General features: G+C 34.5%; 1 protein-coding gene across 2 annotated transcripts in view; it reads right to left on the bottom strand.

The window, feature by feature from the left end:
• PDCD6IP (programmed cell death 6 interacting protein) overlaps nt 1-22,762 on the bottom strand; it is a 43,550-nt gene that overhangs the window by 5,776 nt on the left and 15,012 nt on the right. The window contains exons 5-14 of one of the 2 annotated variants that reach the window (XM_083377390.1): nt 20,946-21,099; nt 19,211-19,311; nt 16,894-17,025; nt 14,861-15,083; nt 13,878-14,001; nt 13,224-13,401; nt 12,775-12,886; nt 10,987-11,156; nt 2,974-3,222; nt 2,686-2,820 (exon numbers count right to left, since the gene is read on the bottom strand). In XM_083377390.1, the coding sequence (XP_083233516.1) occupies nt 2,686-2,820; nt 2,974-3,222; nt 10,987-11,156; nt 12,775-12,886; nt 13,224-13,401; nt 13,878-14,001; nt 14,861-15,083; nt 16,894-17,025; nt 19,211-19,311; nt 20,946-21,099 (1,578 nt within the window). The remainder of the gene's footprint in view (nt 1-2,685; nt 2,821-2,973; nt 3,223-10,986; nt 11,157-12,774; nt 12,887-13,223; nt 13,402-13,877; nt 14,002-14,860; nt 15,084-16,893; nt 17,026-19,210; nt 19,312-20,945; nt 21,100-22,762) is intronic. The other variant, XM_083377391.1, reaches the window with a different exon arrangement.

Here is a 22,762-nt window from a genome sequence, read left to right as displayed (position 1 = left end):
CATTTCTCTACATCATTTATTAACAATGCTATAATTTTAATAGATACTGAACCATCATATCTTCTTTTTTTAGCTACATTACATTCCCAAAGGGCCCACATAAAATGAATGTGACTCAGATCCAATGACATAAAAGGAAGAAAAATAAGTTTCAGAATAAGACCATAAAAAAACCCTTTTTATATATTGAAGATCTGCACCATTTTGGGAATTTCTTCAGTGTTAAACAAGGAAGAAGGCTGCTAAGGCAAGCCAAAATAAGGAAGTGTGGAGTATCTTTTTTAAAAAAAAAGTTGATGGAGAAATATAAGGGCAGAAAGTTGTGATTTTAGTTTACTATTTTTAGTAATTTGTAGCTATGTCTTCTTTGCTGTGGGTGGCTAAAACTTTCTGATTTTCATGATTTCTGAATGGCCAGCAATTCTTAAGTGATTTACAAAAAAGCTACTCTTTGACAAAAGAGGGAGTTAAGAAAATAGAGGAGCAAATTATTAGAGATGTATTTGAAAAATCTTTAAATAAAATCCATCAGTTCATAGATCAGCTATCTATCCAAGGATGTTTAAAAAACTTCTCAAACTACTTCAGAGATGCAAATATGTCTAGAAATTTACCAAATCACTGAGGCAATCTCACAAGTAGTTGACAATGCAGAGGAGTCAATTGCAATTTTGGAATATAAACCTGACACCAACTCTCATTATGATGGTTTAAATATAAACCTCCCAACACAATTGAATGAAGAGCACCAAGAAAATCTGCAACTTTTAAAAGGACAGGTTTGGGACTTTTTTCCTTATGGACATTAACAAGGTTGAGAAATCCTTGAGAAAAAGAGAAGCTTATAACTACTTGGCAAACATTCCAGAGAAGAAAAAGGCTACACTCCACAAATACAAGCTGGAAAAAGTGACTTAAACTTAAATGAGTCAATTGGAATTAAGATGGATTTTTATTGGTTTGATATCTGTAGTTAAAGAAAAAGATGTACTAGTTTAAAGAAAAGTTTAGTTTTAAAAAAATATATATAAGAAAAAAATATTCAGTAAGGGTATCTTGGAGGGAGTGATTTTTAATAGTGAATTTTAAAGCATGCATGTTAAGTAGAAGTTTAAAAAAGATATATGAGAAAGTTTTGGTTTCAGAAATGTTTTTAAAGAAAAGTTTAGTGTTTTGAAATGGATGAAAAAAATATTTTCCCTTTAAGATTAAAAAATCTGAAAGAATACAGTGAATTTTGTTAATATAAATGGTGATAGTTTATAAAGATTATAAGTGCAAATAGAAATACATATTTCCACAGCAAGGAAGATAAAGCAGAAATGGTTAAATTGTTTTTTTCAAAAAGGAGAACATATTTATTTATGTTTTTTAATTGGATATCACTTCTGGATTTTGTGCTTGTAATAAAAAAATGAAACGTTGATTTTGGTTTTGCAGATTAGATAGATTTGTAATAGAAATGGCTAATTATATACTAATGTATAAAAGTAAAAGGCTGGAATGTTATCTTGTGCTGTGCTAAAGAGAGTTAGAAGTCAACACTTTTTTTTCTTCCCTTGTACCTCATATTTTGGGTGTCCTCCTAGATTCACAGCTCTCCTTGGAAGATCATATAGGAGCTGTGACTAGGGGGGCCTTCGCCCAGGTTCGCCTGGTGCACCAGTTGCGGCCCTATTTGGACCGGGATGCCTTGCGTACAGTCACTCATGTGCTCGTGACCTCTCGTTTAGACTACTGCAATGCTCTCTACATGGGGCTGCCCTTGAGGACCACTCGGAGGCTTCAGCTGGTGCAGAATGCGGCCGCGCGAGTGGTGGTGGGGGTTTCCCGATACTCCCATGTAACACCTCTACTCCGCGAGCTGCATTGGCTTCTGGTTGCCCTCCGGGTGAGATTCAAGGTGCTGGTAATGACCTATAAAGCCCTAAATGGCATGGGTCCAGATTACCTACGGGAGCACCTGCTGCCGGCATCAACTTCCCTTCGTCTAGTGCGCTCCCACAGAGAGGGCCTCCTCAGGGTGCCGTCGGTCAAAGCGTGTTGACTGGCGACCCCCAGGGGGAGGGCATTCTCTGTAGGTGCGCCAGACCTTTGGAACTGTTTACCGGTTGAGCTCCGGATGGCTCCTGACCTTCGCTCCTTCCGCCGTGACCTAAAAACTTACTTATTTGAACAAGCCGGCCTGGTCTGATGGGTGTGGGGTATTTTAATATTAATTTTATTAATTTTTATTGTAATTGGGCTACATTATTTAATTCTTTCTTAACTTTTGTACATTGTATTTTTATTGTATTTATTGCCCTGTACACCGCCCTGAGTCCTTCGGGAGAAGGGCAGTATAGAAATTAAATTAAATTATTATATTTTCTTTCCCCCTCTCTTTTTCCTTTCCTTAATTACCTATTTTTATTTGTATTTTATATATATTTATAAAACAATAAGTCATTAAATGAGAAAAAGCAACAAAAGAAAACAGTTTCTGTCTGATAAAGTATTATGATACAAAATATCCTTTAACATCTTGCAAAATCTGTAACTCAAAACTGGTATTCTTGCAATACATGGTCCATACTTTCATTCAAGGACTTTTCCAATTCTTTTATATATTAAGTTTTTAAAAACCAGAAATAAAACACTTCTATTGAGATGTTGTTAGTCTTGTGGACTCTTCTGTTACCATACCTTTGTGCCTTCTTTCAAATTGGCTGTAAGTTCCACAAAGTTGTCATTAGCTATAGCTAAATTCTTCAGAACTTCTTCTCTTAAATTGGATTCATTATTTGACTGTTTCATCTTAGAAAATTCCTGATGAGAATTCTAAACATGAAAAAAGGACAAGATGTAATTAATCAAGTTAACAATATTTTCCTCCCTCAATCTGAACATATAATAATTGAAGATTACAGTCTCAGTAAAAAGCTATATCAGATTATGCTAGGTTTTTGCTCTAAAACACTTTTAAATAATTACCTGAATGCTATTGAGCAGCTCCTCCTGTTTTTTCAGGGTCTCCTGTACTTTATGAGTAAGACCACCATAAAGATTATCCAACTCTGTGACAGATATGGCTTCTTCATTTAAAGCACCATCCTGTGCTAGTGCTGTTAGGAATTTAGATGTCATGTCAAAGTTTACTGATTTGAGATCATTCTCAAGTTGTTCTCTCTGCTTTTTTACTTCATCCAGACTAGCTAGCAACGATTTTAGGATATTAACTACCTAATAAAAGGAAATGAAATAAATAAAATTAGACATAGTTTTTCATATTAATGCTTTTATTAAATCAATATTGTTTAAGAATATGACAGCATGTTGAGCCTAAATACAATTCAAATTATAACCTTGGGAGTTCTTATCTACATCTTAAATGAAACCAAGATTAAAACTGCTGAATTTCAGAAACATATTTATTCTGCATGAAAACAGAGAATTTTATATGAACATCTGTTGTGCCATCTCTTTCTAAATAGAACTGTTTTACACAATTGTTTAGGTGCTTTTTAGTAACAAGGGAAAATTTCAATACATAAGCCGTCTATTACTTTTGTATGATGATACACAAATAGTTGGTTAAACAAATAACTCATCCTAAAACATGAAAAGCCAACTGTATATATCTTTACCATGAAAATAATGCCTGACTATATAATCAGAAGCAATTACAGGATGAAAAACCTGAGTAAACAGAACCAGTGTGATGTTGGGCAACCAGTTTGATGTCTAAGTTCAAGTCCCCACTATAAGCCTCAAAAGCTTACTGGATAGCTTTGGGACAGTCACTTTCTCTCACAGGATTGGTTTTTTGGGAGAGAGAAGGGATGCTACATGCGCAACCCTAAGCAGTTGTATAAAAGGCAATATATAAAGCTAATAATTAAAGAACATATGCATTAGATATTGTGTGTGTGTATGTGCGCATGTGTGCGTGTGCATTCCTCTAGGTCACTGTTGATTCCTGGTTACACACTACAAAATCATTATGAGATGAATCTATCAAAGCAGCATTTCTAAACTGTTGATATTTAAAATTCCTTTTTAATAAATCAATCTACTGTAAATCAGTGATAACCAGAATATCTAACTACTCACTTGTGAGGTTAATAATACATTAAATATGTGCATGGCTTAGAAACAGAAAAAGGAGCAAGCAAATGGTGACCCTGCAGAGAGACAACAAAGATAAGAGGATCCAGACTGCTGTCTTTTTCTTTGGTGGAGTCAATATATAGATAAAATAAAAAAAGTCATTATTCAGAGACTTCCGGTCCTGCGTGCAGCGCAGCAGTTGAGGGAGTTCGGGACTCCGTGCCCTTTAGCTGAGTTTCTTCCTATTAGGGGACCCTAAATGGACCAGAAGCCACCCCAGAGAGGTGGCAATGAAGTAAGGAAGTCCCAGGGACCTGGGAGAGATGGCAATCGATCTGATCGGTCCAGGAGAAGATTTCCAGAAATCGACAGGAGAAAGGCTAGCTTAACTTCAGATTCTAGCCCAAGCTGCAAGCAATCAAAGTCAAAAGCACTATTTTAAGCTGATCGTAAACAGTGTGTTTGAATCTGGGTAAGAACATCGATTTTCTCTATCCTACCTATCAACTTTCCTGAAGGGGAGAAAAAAATTCCCAAGAAGCCAAAAAAAAAAAAAAAACTACGAAAGGAGAGGGGTTTTTTTGCCCCACCCTTTTGCTAACCGAAGCGGCGAATTGAACCTTTTATGGAGGACTAAAATTTGAAAAATGAACCAGTGCTGACATCTATTGGTGAATAAGGATTATGACAGCTAAGGTTTGCATATAGGATTTGGTAAAATCTGGAAAAAACTAATCTCTACTTGTGACCTTCAAAGTTTTAAAAATAGAGAACAGCTGTGACAAATAAGAAAATAATCTGGATTGTAGATAAAGTGAAACTTACAAACTTTAGGGAACAAAAAAAAGAACTTTTTTGGGACTTCCAGTTTGCCGCGTGGCTGCCATGGATGCCTGGGAGACAAGCTCCACCTCTCCCGTCCAGTTTTGTATCACTGGGGGACCCTGAAAAGGATCTAAAGTTGCCCATAGAGGTGACCAGCAAGGAGGGGCCCTTGTTGGATCGAGGGAGAGCGGTAGCTCTCCCGCTGGAGCCAGCGAATCCCTCCAAAGCAACAGACAAAAGACCGGCCATAGAAATATGGCTCGTCACTAGGCTGCAGACAGCCGAAGTCAACTCACCATCTGGCAACTTCAAAGCAGCATGGTAAGGACTGGGTGAGATCTACGTCTCTTAAATCCTAATTGCTTTCTGTACCTACACAAGCTGCTAAAGTACTTTCCCCCCTGTGGAGAGGGGAGATTTCAACCCTCCCTCCAGACACAGCAGCGACTGACTACCCAGAGGAGTTTTAAAACATTGAAAAAATAACTGGATCCTAATTGGGAATCTATTTTTTAGAATTTGTGGATTAAAAGACTATTTATTTTCTATTTCCTATCTTTCTTCAATTTTTATTTCCTATTTTTACGGAAGATCTGGGTTTTTTCTTTTAAAATAGAAGAAAAAACAGAAAAGATCAAAATAACTTTGGAGAGACATCTTGTTACCAAACGTGATACTGCAATCTGTTATTGTGTAAAAGAGACTTGGCTGACAGCCCAGAAAATAGATAAGATACATGTAACCTTGAGAAGCTCAGCTGTGCTCTTTACTGAGTGGATTTCTTGAATGTAAAGTTTTTTAGTTTAAATATACTATTATGGAAGATCAGAAATGGATCTTCCTTATGGAAGAAGAGCAGGACCAAACCCTTTGTCTGTTGAAAGCAATTCTTCAAACCTTAATTATAGCTGGTGATGAAATAAGAAGCTACAGAAAAAAACAAGACAACCTGGATATGCAAAAGCAAATTATGACTATAAGTAAAGAATCATCTATGCAGGATACTACAGAAAAAATGGAACAATTAAATATCATGACAGAAGACTCAACTGCTCAACAAATACAGACAATGAAAAATACAGAAAAGAAATTGACGAACGGGAAAGAGGTAAAGCAGAAGGAACCGGAGGATCTAAAAGAAAAACAGATGGAAGAGAAGATAAACAGTTCAGGAAATGGAAAAACAAGGAGAAGACCTGCTGGATATGTAAGTCCTCTTTAAAAAATGACAACTGTATGGTTATTTCAATGCTAAATAATAGATATAACAACCCAAGGAAATCTTCTCAATGACCCAAAAGTAAGGACATGGAAAATGATTTGGCAAAAAAAGAAAGCTAGAATAAGACTGAAAAAGAATGGGGTTTTGATTTATAGATGAGATTTTAAATATACTTAAATAGATGAGTATTATGAGAACTACGGTGAGTATTATGAGTATTAGGGACCACTATGGTGGGAAGGTAACAGCGTTCCGTGCGTCTTTGGCATCGTCATGCCAGCCACATGACCACGGAGACGTCCTCGGACAAGCGCTGGCTCTTCGGCTTTGAAACGGAGATGAGCACTGGCCCCTAGAGTTGGAAACAACTAGCATGCATGTGCAGGGGAACCTTTACCTTTTATTATGAGAACTTAGAACATACTTAAGCAGACAAGATGTGTATTTTGAATATATTTTATGAGTTGAGATAAAAAAAACTTTGATCAAGTAAAACTTAGAAACATAAAACACTAAATTAAATTTGAATATTGATTTGTGCATAAAGGTCTTGTAAAGGTGATTAACACATATAAGCTAAAACTTTATTGATGAAAGCAATAAATATGTCTGTACGTCTTAAAATAGAATATACTTAAATGAATAAGACGTATTTTGAATATAAAATGCTGTTATGAGTTAAGACAAATAAAATTTTGGTTATGTAAAACATAGGTTAATTGGAATATTGACTTGTGCATAAAGATTGTGTAAAGATGATTAAGATATATATAAGTTAAAACATTGATGAAAGTAATAAATATGTCTTTATGTAGCAGTAAGGGGAAAAAATTATTAGTTCTAAATATGAGATAGTAGATATAAAGAGGGAGAAAGAGGAAGTATTAAATGCGAAAATAAAAGAAATTTTGGTTATTAAATTTAAGATTTAAGATATTTGAGAATCATTAGAAAATAAGAATACTATCATTGCATTATTAACATTGATGTAGATGGTGAGAACTTATATAGATAAGATGTGTATCCTGAATATTAGATTTTGGGAGGAATGGTGATAAAGGAATTGGGGTCATCTAAAGTGTGGAAATGATAATTATTAAACATTAAATTTAAATATTAATGGAAAATTAAAATTGATAAAAATTGATTAGGTCATTGTCTAAAGACTGAAAGTTAAAACAACTAAGATATATATTAACTAAAAATTATTGATAAATGTTAGAAAGTTACTTTCCATTTGATAGACAGAACAAGAATTGTATTACCATATTTTTCAGACCATAAGACGCACCTGACCATAAGACGCACCCAGTTTTTAGAGCAGGAAAACAAGAAAAAAATATTCTGAACCAAATAGTATCAGTATACTAAAACAGGGCTTTTCAAACATTTCATCCATTGTACCACTTTTAGGACAAGGCAATGTCCGAGTACCACCAGTCGCCAAGCAAGGTGTCAAAAACTTGACACCCCCCCAAAAAAGGAAAAAAAATGATAAAGTACAGGTAGTCCTCGACTTACAACGATTTACTTAGTGACTGTTCAAAGTTACGATGGCACTGGAAAAAGTGACTTATGACCATTTTTCACACTCATGACCATTGCAGCATCCCCAGGGTCATGTGATTTACATTCGGATGCTTGGCAATCGATTCATATTTATGATGGTCACATTATTCCAGGGTCATGTGATTGCCTTTTGCAACCTTCTGACAATCAAAGTTAGTGGGGAAACCAGATTCACTTAACAATCATGTTACTAATTTAATTTCTCTCTCTCCTTCTTTCTCTCCCTCTCTCCCCTCCCTCTTTCTTTCTCTCTCCCTTTCTCTCCCTCTCCTTCTTTCTCTATTTTTCTCTTTCCCTATTTCTCCCTCTCTCTCCCTCAATTTCCCTCCCTTTCTTTCTCCTTCTTTCTCTTTCCCTTTCTCTCCCTCTCTATTTTTCTCTTTCCCTCTATTTCTCCCTCTCTCTCTTTCTCCCTCTTTCCCTCTCCCTTTCTCTCTCTCCCTCTATTTCTCTCCTTTTCTTTCTCCTTCTCTCTCTCTTTCTCTCCCTCCCTATCTTTCTCCTCTCTCTCCCTCCCTATTTCTTTTTCCTTCTCTCTCTCCCTATCTTTCTTTCTCTCTTTCCCTATTTCTCTCTCTCCCTCCCTCTCCCATTGTCCCTTCCTTCCTTCCTTCCTTCCTTCCTTCCTTCTCTCCCTCTTTGTCCTTCCCTCTCTGTTAGAGCAGTACCCACGGAGGCGGCCCTGCAGCCCAGCTTTCTCTTGCAGAAAGCAAGCTGAAATGGAGCGAGGGAGACTGCCAGGAACGCGATCTCGCGCAGTTTCAGTTTCCCTTGCTACAAGAGAAAGCAGGCTGATACAGAGCAAGGGAGATTGCAGCAGTGCAAGATCGCGTTCCTGGCAATCTCCCTCGCTCCGTTTCAGCCTGCTTTCTCTTGTAGCAAGGGAAGCTGAAACCAAGCGAGGGAGATTGCAGGAGTGCGAGATCAGTGTTTCTCAGCACGTGCCAATTTGTGCTCCTGGCAATCTCCCTTGCTTTCCACTTGCAGAGGTTCGGACCATAAGACGCACCCTTGTTTTTCCCCACTTTTGGGGGGGGAAAGTGCGTCTTATGGTCCGAAAAATACGGTAGTTAAAATATGAGACAGTAGATATCAAGGGAGAAAGGGAAGGAATGGGGATTGTAACAGTTTGAGATCTGTACTAATGATATCTATGTGTAATAGTATTATTGTACTCAAGGGAGATATCAAGGGAGAAAGGGAAGGAATGGGGATTGTAACAGTTTGAGATCTGTACTAATGATATCTATGTGTAATAGTATTATTGTACTCAGCCACCACTTTGCTCTCAAATATCTAAATGTAATATTAGAAAATCAATAAAAATATATAAAAAATAACTTATTTGAACTCTCTGAATTTTAAGTATATAGTTAACTCTGATCTCAAAGCTATTCCGGGGGGGGGGGAACTGGATTCTTAGTTATCATGGAAAATCAGAGATTTATAGAAAGAAATGATCAAGAAAAAATACTTTTCAAGAGGAGATATATGATCTTTTGCAATTAATTTAAGTAAGAATTTCAAACCACATGTAAAGAAAGGAAGAAATCCAAAATAACTCATCTCCAATTCAATTTTATACCAAAAAAAATCCCATGAAAATATAACAGAGAAGGAACAGATAAAACAGACAACTGAACAAAAATTCGAAGATAGAGACTTAAAGATGGAATTCTACAAAACAAAGAAGTATGATTTAATCCAAGTGGAAAAAGAATTTCAAGAAATACTGGACTTGGAAAAGACAACCTATATTTCAACACGACAAAATAAACCTGAGGATATGAAAAAAGACTGGATAAAACAGACTGCAGAGATGCCAGGGAAAACACCAGAACTAGAGAGACAAAAAATGACAAGAGAAGCAGAGAGAAAAAGAAGGAAAAAGACTCTCAATAAAAATGAGTGGGCACATGCCTCTAACAAAGATACTGTACTTGACTTACTTTCTACATCTACAGTAACATCTATAAGAATATTGAAAGATTTTTTGACTCAGCAGAACATATTAAGAAAGGCATTGGGCAAAAGAAAAAGGCTAAAGCGAAAATTAAGAAAATAATGGGGCCTATCAGAGAGAATATTTAAAAAAGAAACACTTATTTGGAAATGGTTAAAGAAATAGAAAAATTTTGGATATGAATTTGACTTTAAGAGGGAAGAGCCCCTCAGGTAATATAGTGCTTTCTTTTTCTTTCTCCTTTTTATTTTATTGTTAGATATGAGTAATATAAGAGTTGGAATGGCCTATATAAAGGGAATGTTTTAGATATCTAAAGGTGATTTACTTTAAAACAGTTAAAAGACTAGAGGATTAGGTTTATTAAAGAGAATATTATAAGATTAAATACATTTTCAATTATGGTAAAAAAGAATGAAACATTTTTGGAAATAAATATGTGTTAGCTTATGGGAAATAGGGATTTAAGTAGTATACTATCTATTTTATTCTTGTTCTAATTCTCATCCTTTCTCTTTTTAGTTTTATTCATTTCTTAAGAAAGGTAAAATATTGGATTGGTTTAAATGAGAAAAAATAGATTTAAATATTTATTTGTAATTAACTCTGAGAAAAACCTAACAAGTAAAAATGTTTAGAATATTGTGGGAAAAACAAATGTAAATAAGAACTGTAAGGAGGATATATAATGGACAACCAGAATGACTAAATAGAAAAGGAATACTATACGGTTGTGATTATTATTTGTAGAAATATTAGAAAACTTTTATACTTAATTATCACTTATTAAAACAATAGTATTAACTTAAGGTTGGTAAAAGAGAACACTATGGGGAAACGAGGAAATCATGTAAAGTTATCATGTGGATTATAGATTATAGAATTTGTTAGTGAATGTTTGCTAAATGTAAACCCAGACAACACACTGTCTACCGAATATTAAGGTGATTATGTTAAAAAATAATAATACATGGTTGTACTTTGACAATAAAGGTTCATTTATTCAATTTTTTAAAAAAGTCATTGTTTAGGTTATATCCTAGTATGATTAGGGACGAGGAAAGTATGGTATCCAGTTTGTAAAATGGAATTTCAAAGTGTTTCAGCAGGCTATAGTAGAGTCATCCCATAATATTATCAGATGCTACATTTTGGCTGTCACTCTATGATTTAAATTGCTTTCTTTACTATACCTACATAACATATAAGGTATATAGCCTATAACCTTGCTTTAAACATTTTGCATATGCAAAATGTTTCTTATTCAGATTGGAGTTTTCCCACAACAAATGTAACTATTAAAAAAATTCTTTCATACCTCACTCCCTTGTAATGTTTTTGCTGGATTTGCTGATGGAATGGCTGCATTAAGTTCTTGTTCTGATTTACATAACAATGAAATTGTATCTCGATGAGATTGGTACCGTTCCTTAACCTGTTTGTCAGCTTGTACTGCTTTATCCAGTACATTACGGTAATTGGTTCCTTCTACAAAAAAAGCCCAAAGAAAAATCTGCAGCTAAAATATGACATCTTACTAATTAGCAATATAAGTGAATTTTTAAGCCCTTATCAACTACTTACAACCAAAAAAGCAATATTTTCACAAAGTCTTTTTAGTCAGATAAAAGGAAAAATAGCTGCAGCATCTTAAAAACTGAATATTTTCCTTTATCAACTTATAGCTTAAGGTAACACCTCCTTTATTTCTTCCTATTAGCCTTTTAATACAAAAATGTTGCTATAATTCACCTGCTAAGGAGGAATACACTTCTGTTCCGGTCCTCCATTAATTTGAAAATATCCATTTCCAGTTTCTGGGAAACTGATTATGTGAACTGGTTACCAATACTTTGTTAAATTGGTAGTTCCGTGAATTTGATTGGGCCAGAGTCTTACCAATACTTTGTTAAATTGGTAGTTCCATGAATTTGATTGGGCCAGAGTCAGTTTTAGTATATTCTTCCCAGTGTTGAAAAAAACTGTTTCACATATCCTTGTGGTTGATTTTAAAAGCTGTCATCATTTAATAATTATGGATGCCGTATTCTACCTTCCACTAGCAATCATTATAAAAAGACAAAGTTTATATTCAGATGCTTGCTCAAAAATTAAATTCCTTCTATCACTTGAACGTGCACAAGAATGGTTATTTGAAATCCAAATTTATACTGAGCCATATAACCCAGGTTCTGGGGGTTGCTTCTATTTTCTAAATTGTATCTTTCTTGTCATGAAAATAAAACATTTGAGATAGTATAACAGAACTTGAAACAATCAACTTCACCCTCATTTTTCATCTCAGGACCATAATCATCTCAGGATGATAATCCATACTGAGTATTACCTCCATCCAGCTTATAGAAAGATTGGCCAATAGGATGTTAATTTTTAAGTAAACATTTTTAAATTCAAATCCCACAAGTTATTGGAAGCACAATATTTTTAAAAATGTGTGCTTGTTAAAATATTGAAAAACTATCAAACACTTACAATAGTATTGAGAAAAATGAGAATGCCGACAATTGGAACTCAATGAAGGTGAAGATATTTAATTCATTTATTCTGAGTTGTTTTGTTTTATTCAAAACCTATTTACACTTGAATTATAAATAATTCCTGGGATACTAGCATAAAAATGGGCAATATTTTAAAATTTTCTAAGTTTAAATTAATCAACATTATGTCAACATTAAAATATTGCAATAATCATTAAGGTAGTCTTTATTGTCTGTCCTTACATTATGAATACTAAATTGTCAAAATAAATTAATATCTAGCTCCCTGAAATGTAAATAAAAGCATTAAGTATCTATTTATTAGATAAATAATTAATCAATATTTTGTAGTGTTAATATCTATCATCTCTATGCTGACTCAATGTAATCAATTCAGATTGGAACTGAAACATATCACCTATTAAATTCAAGCTAATATAAGTTTGTTCCTGTTCTCAGATTGTTGCTTCTACCGTGCTCTCTTACCTATCTTTTTCAATGTTGTGGCAATACATTTAGGGATAAAAATCAGCATAGAAAGAGATTAATGCCGATTTCTATGTAGTAAGCAACCTAGTGTAAAGATCAAATACACAATAATATATTACCTGCCCTCAAAGACTTGTATAAATCATTTGATGGTGTTCTTTGCCAACGTTCCTTGAATTTGTTTTTCAAGTCATTGTCTGTTGCTTCTTCTTCATCCAATATCCTTAGTGACTTTCATTGTTTAAAAAAAACAATTAAAATAATTTTAGTTCATATTTTAATGGGAAGTTGTCAGAATGTTGGCTTAAATTCTCTCCCATTAAGAGTTATGAATTAAACTTAAAACCTAAATAATGTATCTAAATTAAATACCATGCTTTGCAATTATATGTCATTTGAACAATAAAATATCAGTGCTAATACTTCTTAAACCGGTTCCTCTCCTATTATATAAACATTGCAATTCCTACTCATAGAAACATTTAACAGTAAAATGTGAAAAATTACCTTTTCTACTAAGAAAAAGCCATGTGATTTCTTAATATTGCAATTATTACTGCAAACATACCTCATCCAGAATCTCTCTATTTCTCTGCAATAATTCAGGAAGATCTTTCATCAATTGATCTATTGCTTCAACGCCTCCCTGTTCAATCACTGACTTAGATTTCTGTAGAATAGACTGAGGAACACTATCCCCAGAAACATCTTCAATAGCAGCAGGGAGATTAAGGGATGCTAGCACTCTAGAGAAGATTACGTTATTTCAGTTTACCATCTTGCAGTCATTTCACAACAAACATACAGCTTAAACTAGTCAAACAGTGCTTTATGCTGATGCTATTTTTTATATCACCAAAGATATTACCAGACAAATTTATTGTTAAGAAATACTTGTTTTCATTGGGAGTATAAGGAATTCAAATATATACAAAGTTTCAATTACATACCAATCAAAAGAAACCATTGGGAGAGACATTTAAAAAAACTGGACTTTCATTTTATAAATTGCTTTTCTTATCAGAGTGGCATATAAAAGAGAAGGAGCAACTATCTGGAGAGGTGTCATTCCCAATCCAATGTCTGAAATTTACTTTTTTACTATGGTATTAATGCAGTATATCAACGTATATCAACTTCAATAGATCTGTACTGCCAAATACTTTTCTACTAATGCAAAATTTCTCTAGAGCCTAGCCAGACATCAAAATAATCATCTCACCCATTTGCCAAATTGGTGGCCTCTCTCATCTGGCCTATTGATCTATTAACCAACTCTGCCTTTCTTTGGTTGTAGACAGCAAGAGCTTGCTGTATTGCCATAGGAACCATCTTCTCAAACAAATCTATAAAGCAAAACACTACAATTAATGAAACCCATTCATATTCTTGCCCTCCCACCATTATTTACCTGAAATTACTAGACTTTATGCTCCCCATTATCTTTGTTTTTCTAAAACAAGATTCACAAAGAATCAAATATGAACTTGTTAGTAATTTCTTTTACTTATATCCCAAAACATAAAGAGGTCTGCACTAGTGAACAGCCTCAAGATACTCCCACCTAAAATTCCAAGTGATATAATTTAAATATTATCTAATTTTATTTTTATCCTATGAAATATTTGATATATGGAAAGTTTAGAATAAATCCAATGTTTTTTTAATGTGCATGTCTTGAAACCTACAGTTTCAGGAAGTCTCTATCCTGGTACTTTTAACATGAAGGCAATGCCACCAAGGTATCCCACACATTCCAAGCTAGACATGCAACAGTGATCTTTTATCACCAAGAATGCAAACCTTACATACCTGTTTTCAGAAGACTTGGAGCCTGCTTGATAATATTTGACATTGAATTTTTAAAACAAAAAAGATTACTAAAACTTTGTAGAAGACAGCAGATTATAGATTTCATTTGTATATTCTTTGAAGCATAATTAATATATACTTAAAACCAAATTGGTATTCATTAAGAACATACAAAATGTTTCAAACACTTCAATAGTTTGAAAACTTTAATATCAAATAATATACTGCTGAAGTGATATGGACAATAAAACCAGTCCCCATTTGAAAAATACAAGTAAAAATAAAGGTAAGGGGTTAACATTCAAGAGACAACACAATTTTAAATTCCAAAATCAGAATGGGATTGCTGAAGTCATGTGTCCAATATTAGAATGCAGTGATAATCACACTTACCTATAAATTTCTGACTCAGAGGGATAGTAACTGGAGTTGCTTTCACAAGACTGACTTTTCCTATTGGATCAAGATCTTTAAGATCAGGAACTCTGTCATGATAGATGAAGTCATTATCCTTCTTTGCAGCACTAAGTGCACGGTTGATTTTGTCAGACAAGTCTTTAACATTTATATATTCATCGTAACGAGATGTCACTGTTTTTACAAGATCAGCAGCATGCTAAATTAAAAATAAAACAGTCTGAAACTAACAGTTTTATAATAACTGAATGCAATATTTCTGTAATATTTCTGCATATGAATATCAGTAATCAAATTTAAAAGGTGGCATGCATAATGAGTAGTGCTTTGTACATGAACTGACATTTAGTTTTTACTCCAGAAATTCCTAGCGAATCTGTTTTGTTTTATTGGACTTTATTTTAGTTTTCCAAATGCCAGCTATGGAAAATGGCCAAGTACTTAAGAGTTTTTATATGTAAGCTTCACAATATCAAATTATTCTGATTGTTTAATAATCAATTATTACTTGGACATTATATACCTTTCGCACTGTCAGTAAAATATTCTAACAGAGATTTACCAATTGTAAATGCCCAACTTAAATCTTACCTACTGAATTTAATATATGGGTAATTTATGCTGACAATGCTATGCCTCTCTGCCAAACTGCCATAAAATGAGAACAGCACTTCAAAATTTAGCTTCTTAGCATAGGCTGACTTTTTTATCAATTATACAAGATAAAAATATTAGTTTTTGTTAAATATACATGATGGATAAGTAGCAAATGATAATGTTCAATCTAAATGCAGATACAGTATAGTCCAACGGCCATCAAAGCTCTGATCTAATGGCTGATGGTTCCCAAGACTACTTACTGCAATTTTACCAAGTTGGCAGAACTAAAGTTAGCAGCAGACCTGATTAAGGTTCAGCTCAAGGCCTGGCTTTTACAAATTTCATAGGGTCTTAAAACCTGGTTTTGGTTTCAAGCCTGGCAGTTATTGTATTTAGAGAATGGGCACTGTGCAGTTGCATTATGTATTTGATGTGTGTTTTTAGTCCAGGCTGTTTCATTTTTGTTTTTAATTGTGTTAACATAGTAACTAAGATTTTTTTAAAAACCATCCAAAGTCTGCAAAAATGGGTGACTATAATAAATTTAATAAAAATAAATATTTTCAAGCTGTCTTAGCATCTCTCAAAGCATTGTGCTTGATCAATCTAACTGGCACAGAAATAGGGAACACTGATTGTTTCATTTGATTTTCTTTAAATACTTTATTAATTGAGGAGCTTGAAAATGCAAAACATTAGACAAAGAACGTTAGGTTATAAGCATCTTAGGGAGAAGGGCGGCATATAAATATAATCAATCAATCAATCAATCTACAATATCTGATTAAATTTGCAGAAAAACCCTAACTTTTTTCCCTTTATCCAGATCTCTTTTGTATCTAGCACTTTGATGCCTTAAATATTTCACCAACAGCAGTCCTGGAGGGTAATTTTATAGTATTGCATAATTATATATAGGAGACCAAATCTGTTTTGTGCTATTGTGTAGTTTATTTATTTGTGCCATTCATGTCACTGTTTTAGAGTATCTAAATGTTATATCACCAAGTATAGCGTTTTTCTTGTGTGGCAAAATATTTGTAGTGGTTTTTTAAATGTTTCAAGTGATATTTGAGGAAATAAGTTATTAATGAGTGATACAAATCCTCAGGTTCTGTACCAATATGTTTTTTGCTCACTTTGGTTTGACTGATAACTGCAGCAAAAAAATATGACTAACAATCAATTTGTCTGCCCATTTCCAAGTGTCAGCATTTTTCATACAGGATGCTTCATTTTTCTGAGACATCCTTTCTATGTGTTATCAATTGCCTCTATTAAACAGTAATGCTGGTAAAGTTATAAACTAATCTACTTGAGAAGTTCTCAGTAAACAAATTAATATTTTTCTTAGTGCAATTATAATTTGCTGAAGACTATATTATTTCCCTATTAAAAATGTTACTCACTTGCAATCTTGCAATTTCTTCACCAAATTTCTTCTGTTGCTTTGCCAGTACAGATTGATGGTACTCTGCATGGGCTTGCATTATGCAGTGTTTTGCAGCCAGAAGAGGGAACACCTCCTGGAAATAAAAATACTGACCAAGGGAAAAGTCCAACCACATAAACCATCACAGACAACATGGGATGCAGGAAGAAAAGGAAGAAGAACAGGACATTAGACACACCCAATTAATGTTTTAATAGGCCTGGGAGATGAAAGATACCAACATGCAAGGATTGTGTTTAGTGGAATTATGAATATTAATCTGTAGTTAAATTTAGGAAATGTTAATTTGATTTAGAATTTTCCTAAATCATCCCTTCTATCATCCAGGTTAGTTTAGGAAGGGTTAATAATTCAAATATGTAAGGATACTATTACACATTGTATTTATGAACCCAAGTAACACAAATTATCTACACCTTAGTTTATATAAATCACCCAGTTAACATTCTTGAGAAAAAATAATGAATTCAGTTCAAAGAGAAATGGAGTCACTAAGTAAGCTTAACACATGACTACATATAAAAGAGTAACATGATCCTTATGGTAAAGATATATTAAAAAATTGCTAATTCACATCAATCAAGATAAGATTGTAGAAGTGCCATATAATACAATCTTAATAAAGTTACTGAATTTTTTAAATTACTTTGCTTGCAATAACTACTTAAAATGTTATTTGTTTCTATTTGCTATTTTTTCAGAAATACCTGCCCTTCAAGGACATGAAAGTGAAGTACGTATCGTCAGAATATCTTTGGCTTGTCTATTCCTATAGTATTGCAAAAGATATCACTAAAAAGAGAAGATATCATATAAATATTAACAAAACTGCCAGCTAATAGTGAAGAAAAAATAGGAGGAATGAGTGAGGATGAGTGTATCTACCAACTCTGCCTTTGGTCCATTTTCAAATAAATCTTTTTCTTTAAACATGCAAATTCATTTGAAACTGGAATTTCTACTGGTATCCTGAAGGTCAATTCTACAATTTAACCCCTAATAGGCTGACTTATTTGTTTATATCCTGCCTTTATTATTTTCATAAATAAAGTGTTGTGAATATATCCAACACAATTTCCCCAACAACCAGCCTGTGAGATGAGTTGGGCTGAGAGAGTGAGCAAAGTTACCCGGTTGGCTTTCATAGCTAAGGTGGCACTTGAACTCATGGTCTCTTGCTTTCTAGCCTGGTGCCTTAAGCAGGTACAAGTCTGATTGCTAAGAAAGCTTACATTTTGCTTACTTTTGTTGTAAAATAAGATACCATTATTGAGAATCATTACTTAGCATATTGAAAAGCAAAAGATATTTAAACTGCATACATATGTCCACAGTTGATCAGCAGTGAAAAGCCATATTATTATTTATTGAATTTATTTGCAGCCCATCTCACCACAAGGTGACTATATTGCAATCCTGATCTATTGTGAAAGTATTAGTGAATTCCTGATAATATTTGCAACTGAAATTCAAAGCAGTGCTACTTATAAGCATGTCCCAATAGCTACTTTAAGCAGAAATATGTCTTCAAGTATACATAATCCAAGTTCAAACTTGTGCTATTGTTCCTGAGTCTTTGCTCTCAGCAGCTATGCTATTATGACATATAATTGCATAAAATAACTTCTCAACCTCCAGATAATTAATTTTTTTAAAAAAGTGTTGCCAAATGAAAACCACTCTGATAGCTCACTTTAGTTTTTCCAAAATTAACCAAAGTATTATATTATGAAAGACTATAGGAGGTATTACAGAAACTAATTTTCTTCACTCTTTCCCAATTGCATCTTTTAAGCCTCAAATCAGCACTTGTGTGTCTCCGAACATCCAAAAATATGAGGGGTTGTAATAGAAGAATGAACCTCCTGGTCAATGTCCACAGGATATTCTTATCACTTAAAGAAACCATCAATCAAATTAAGATATACAAAAGCAGCACATATAGAATAAGTATACACTGAAAGTTTACATGCAAACATTCATATAGACTCAGGCATTCAAGTAACTCAGAATGTGAATATAAATATATTCTTTAAAAATTTCATTTGGCTTTCTTTCTACATTTGATTAAAAATTAAGAGGTATTGGGAATTTTGTGTTTGTTTCACATACTGAAATTCAAAATTAACTGCAACTCTTCATCTCATTCCACAAGCCAAATGTCAAGCAAGGATTACAAAATATTTGAAATGTCACTGATAGCTTCAAGTCAGTAACTCAACATGTATCATATTTGTACTCCTTTCTGCTGTCTCCTGTATGAAATTACCAACCTTGGGTAAGGTATCCTTGTACTGGCACTGTTTGAATGCATCACCATAATAATCAGCAGCTTGGTTTGCAAGTTTAGCAATGATGGCATCTTTCATTTTATCTAAATAAAAAAGAACCAGTGTCAGTTTTGAAAAATTGAGCAGTATTTTTATATGTGCAAAATCAATGAACTACATACTGTCATCAGAATTTAAAGTTCTCCATTATTTTATAAATCAAACAGCAACAAAATAGCACTATATACAATATTATTTTTAAAATAACACCTAGATTTTAGTTGAAAACAAGACTCCCAGAAAATGCATAAAGCTGGATCATTTCTTAAAAACTTCCCTCAAATAATAAATTATTGAATGAAGCTCAAGAAATAGAGTTCTTCTATGAAACAATCTTAATAATAAAGTTCTTTCAAGATTTGCAAACTTTTAACTTTTGTGCTGTTTTGAACCATAAACTTTAAACTAATGCATTCAAATAATACATACAGATCATGAATTCTGAATTGCAGTATAGGAATATCAAATTATATCACAAGTGGTGTATCTCTAAATCTTCTGTTCTAGACACTGACATTTCAGGCTCCATAAAAATATTGTTTCTAAAATGTACCAGCCTTAATGTTATATATTTACATACAGACAAAAACCCAGATTGTTGGGGGCAATTAAGCTGACTTTGTAATAATGCCGCTTGGGGGGGGGCGTGAAAGCCCTAATAAGCAGGCATATACATAGAATGAAGGCTACTGCTAAGCTTGTAAGCCGCCCTGAGTCTTCGGAGAAGGGCGGGATATAAATGGAATTAAAATAAAAATAAATAAATAAATAAAATGTCTATTATATATTTTTAGAAATGCATTTCATGCAGCAGAATAGGTTTTCATATTATCGTTAAAATAAAGGGTAACAGCTATAAAAGCAAAGATTTTAGATATTATTGAATATGGAGACAAGAATGTATCACCTGATGGCCATTCATAAATGCACAGTATGCTAAGTTAATCATATACAATACTGATGCGTATCAGTATTATCTATATTATTAAAATTTTAAAAATAATTTAAATTATTTCCATTTTAATGTTGACTTTTCTATTTTTAAATCTTTCTTTTTATATGTTTATTAACTATTGTATGTCACCCAGTTACTTACAAATTAGATAGGCCACTATATAAATTTATAAATAAATAAACTACATTTGAAAATTTTGATTGCCAATTTAAGAAATTGTGTTGTCAGGTACTTTTATGTGTATAGGTACAATTTATCCATATGAAAATGTTTTATGGAAATAAGGTATCTTTTATAAAAGTAAAAAATATTTTATGTAGATAAAAAAATAAATCCTATACATTGGTCAAGGATAGTAAGTGAATTTGTTATGGTGGTAGACTGGCTGTTATGTCCAGCCTTAACTACAGTATAATTTTGGTTTGCAATCTTGATTTGATATTCTATATATTTAATTGTCACTGACATACACTAACTAAAGTAATAAGAAACAGGTGGTCTTTAAATTCCTTAAATAAATGCATAAATACAAATTCTTCAAATTATCATATGATAGTTTGGCTTCAACTTTTAAATTAAATTTTCTATCATTCAATATAAATTGAAAGTGCTCATTTCAAACTATTTCCAACTTAAATAAATATACTAATACTCCCAATGATTTTAATTTCTGGTAAAAAATAAAGTTATAAAATCTATATATTTCCAGTTTATATCACGTACCTCTGGTAGCTTTCAGAAAAAAGACTTCTTGACCTTGAGCCAGCATGATAAGACTTAGTGTGCCAACTGTATCTGGAGAAATGTCAACTGTAGGTTCTCGATTTAATGAAGAGAGGACGGTATCTTTAATGTGCTGGAAGGCACCACTAGCAAACTTGAGAAAATAATACATTTTATTATACAAGTATGCTAAATAATATATTGAAAAACACTACAAAATAGACATTCCGTTTAAGGCACTGTTCCTATTGCATTTAGTTTAATTGGATGCCTGAGAAACACTTAGGCTACTATAACAAGTTTTTATTGCATTTCTACATCTACGTCTGTTGGAACCTTATTGATATCTACACAATTTAAGTTAGCTGAGAAAAGGAAGTGGTAGAAGCCTTAGATAATGAAAATATTCCTCGACTTGTAATAAAAAATTTAGGCAATATACATCTACATAATAGGAAACTCAACCTTTTCAAATTGATGGTACATTTGGAACTTTGAGAACATATTTAATTTAATTTAATTTAATATTTGCATTTGTATACCGCCCTTTCCCTGAGGACTCAGGGCGGTTTACAGGGAATTAAAATCGAAACATACAAAAGTTAAAACCAATTAAAAAAGCATTAAATTCACCCTGTAGATTAAAACCCCAGTTAAAATTTTCTCCTCAGCCTGGGCCCGAGAGCTCAAAGAGCCAGGTCTTCAGGCCCCGGCGGAATGATCGGAGGTCGGGAGCAGTCCTCAGCTCTACCGGCAGCTGGTTCCAGAGGGCAGGCGCTCCCACCGAGAAGGCCCTATCCCTGGGTGTCACCCGCCGGCAATCTCTCACCGGCGGAACCCTGAGCAGACCCTCCCTGTGGGAGCGCACTGGGCGAAGGGCGTTTGATGCCGGCAGCAGGTGTTCCCTCAAATAACCCGGACCCAGGCCATGTAGGGCTTTATAGGTGATAACCAGCACCTTGAATTTCACCCGGAGGGCAACCGGAAGCCAATGCAGCTCGCGGAGTAGAGGTGTTACATGGGAGTATCGGGAAACCCCCATTACAACTCGCGCGGCCGCATTCTGCACCAGTTGAAGCCTCCGAGTGGTCTTCAAGGGCAGCCCCATGTAGAGAGCGTTGCAGTAGTCCAAACGGGAGGTCACAAGCGCATGAGTGACTGTGCGTAGGGCGTCTCGGTCCAGATAGGGACGCAACTGGCGCACCAGGCGAACCTGTGCAAAAGCCCCCCTGGTCACGGCTCCTATGTGATCTTCAAAATTGAGCCGTGAATCCAGGAGGACGCCCAAGTTGCGAGCCCTATCAACGGGGGGTAACACCTCACCCCCCATCGTTAGAGGTGGAATAACTTGGTTAACCCGAGACGCCGATATGCACAGCCACTCAGTCTTGGCGGGATTGAGACGAAGCCTGTTTCTCCCCATCCAGACCTGAACCGCCTCCAGGCACCGGGACATCACGGAGAGGGCATCACTGGGTTGGTTCGGGGTGGAAAGAAAAAGTTGGGTATCATCAGCGTACTGGTGATACCCCACCCCAAAACCACGAATGATCTCGCCCAGCGGCTTCATGTAGATGTTGAACAGGAGGGGCAAGAGAACCGACCCCTGAGGGACTCCACAAATGAGAGACCTCGGGGCGGATCTCTGCCCTCCTGTCAACACCGACTGCGAGCGGCCCTGGAGGTAGGAGGAGAACCACCGTAAAACGGTGCCTCCCACTCCCAGCCCCCTGAGACGCCGCAGCAGGATACCATGGTCGATGGTATCGAAAGCCGCTGAGAGATCTAATAGGACCAGGACAGAGGAGCAACCCCTG

Source organism: Vipera ursinii (genome assembly GCF_947247035.1).
Source record: "Vipera ursinii genome assembly, chromosome: Z".
Taxonomy (NCBI): Eukaryota; Metazoa; Chordata; class Lepidosauria; order Squamata; family Viperidae; genus Vipera; species Vipera ursinii.
The sequence above is the reverse complement of the archived record's forward strand: the minus strand, read 5'-3'. Positions and strand labels throughout refer to the sequence as shown.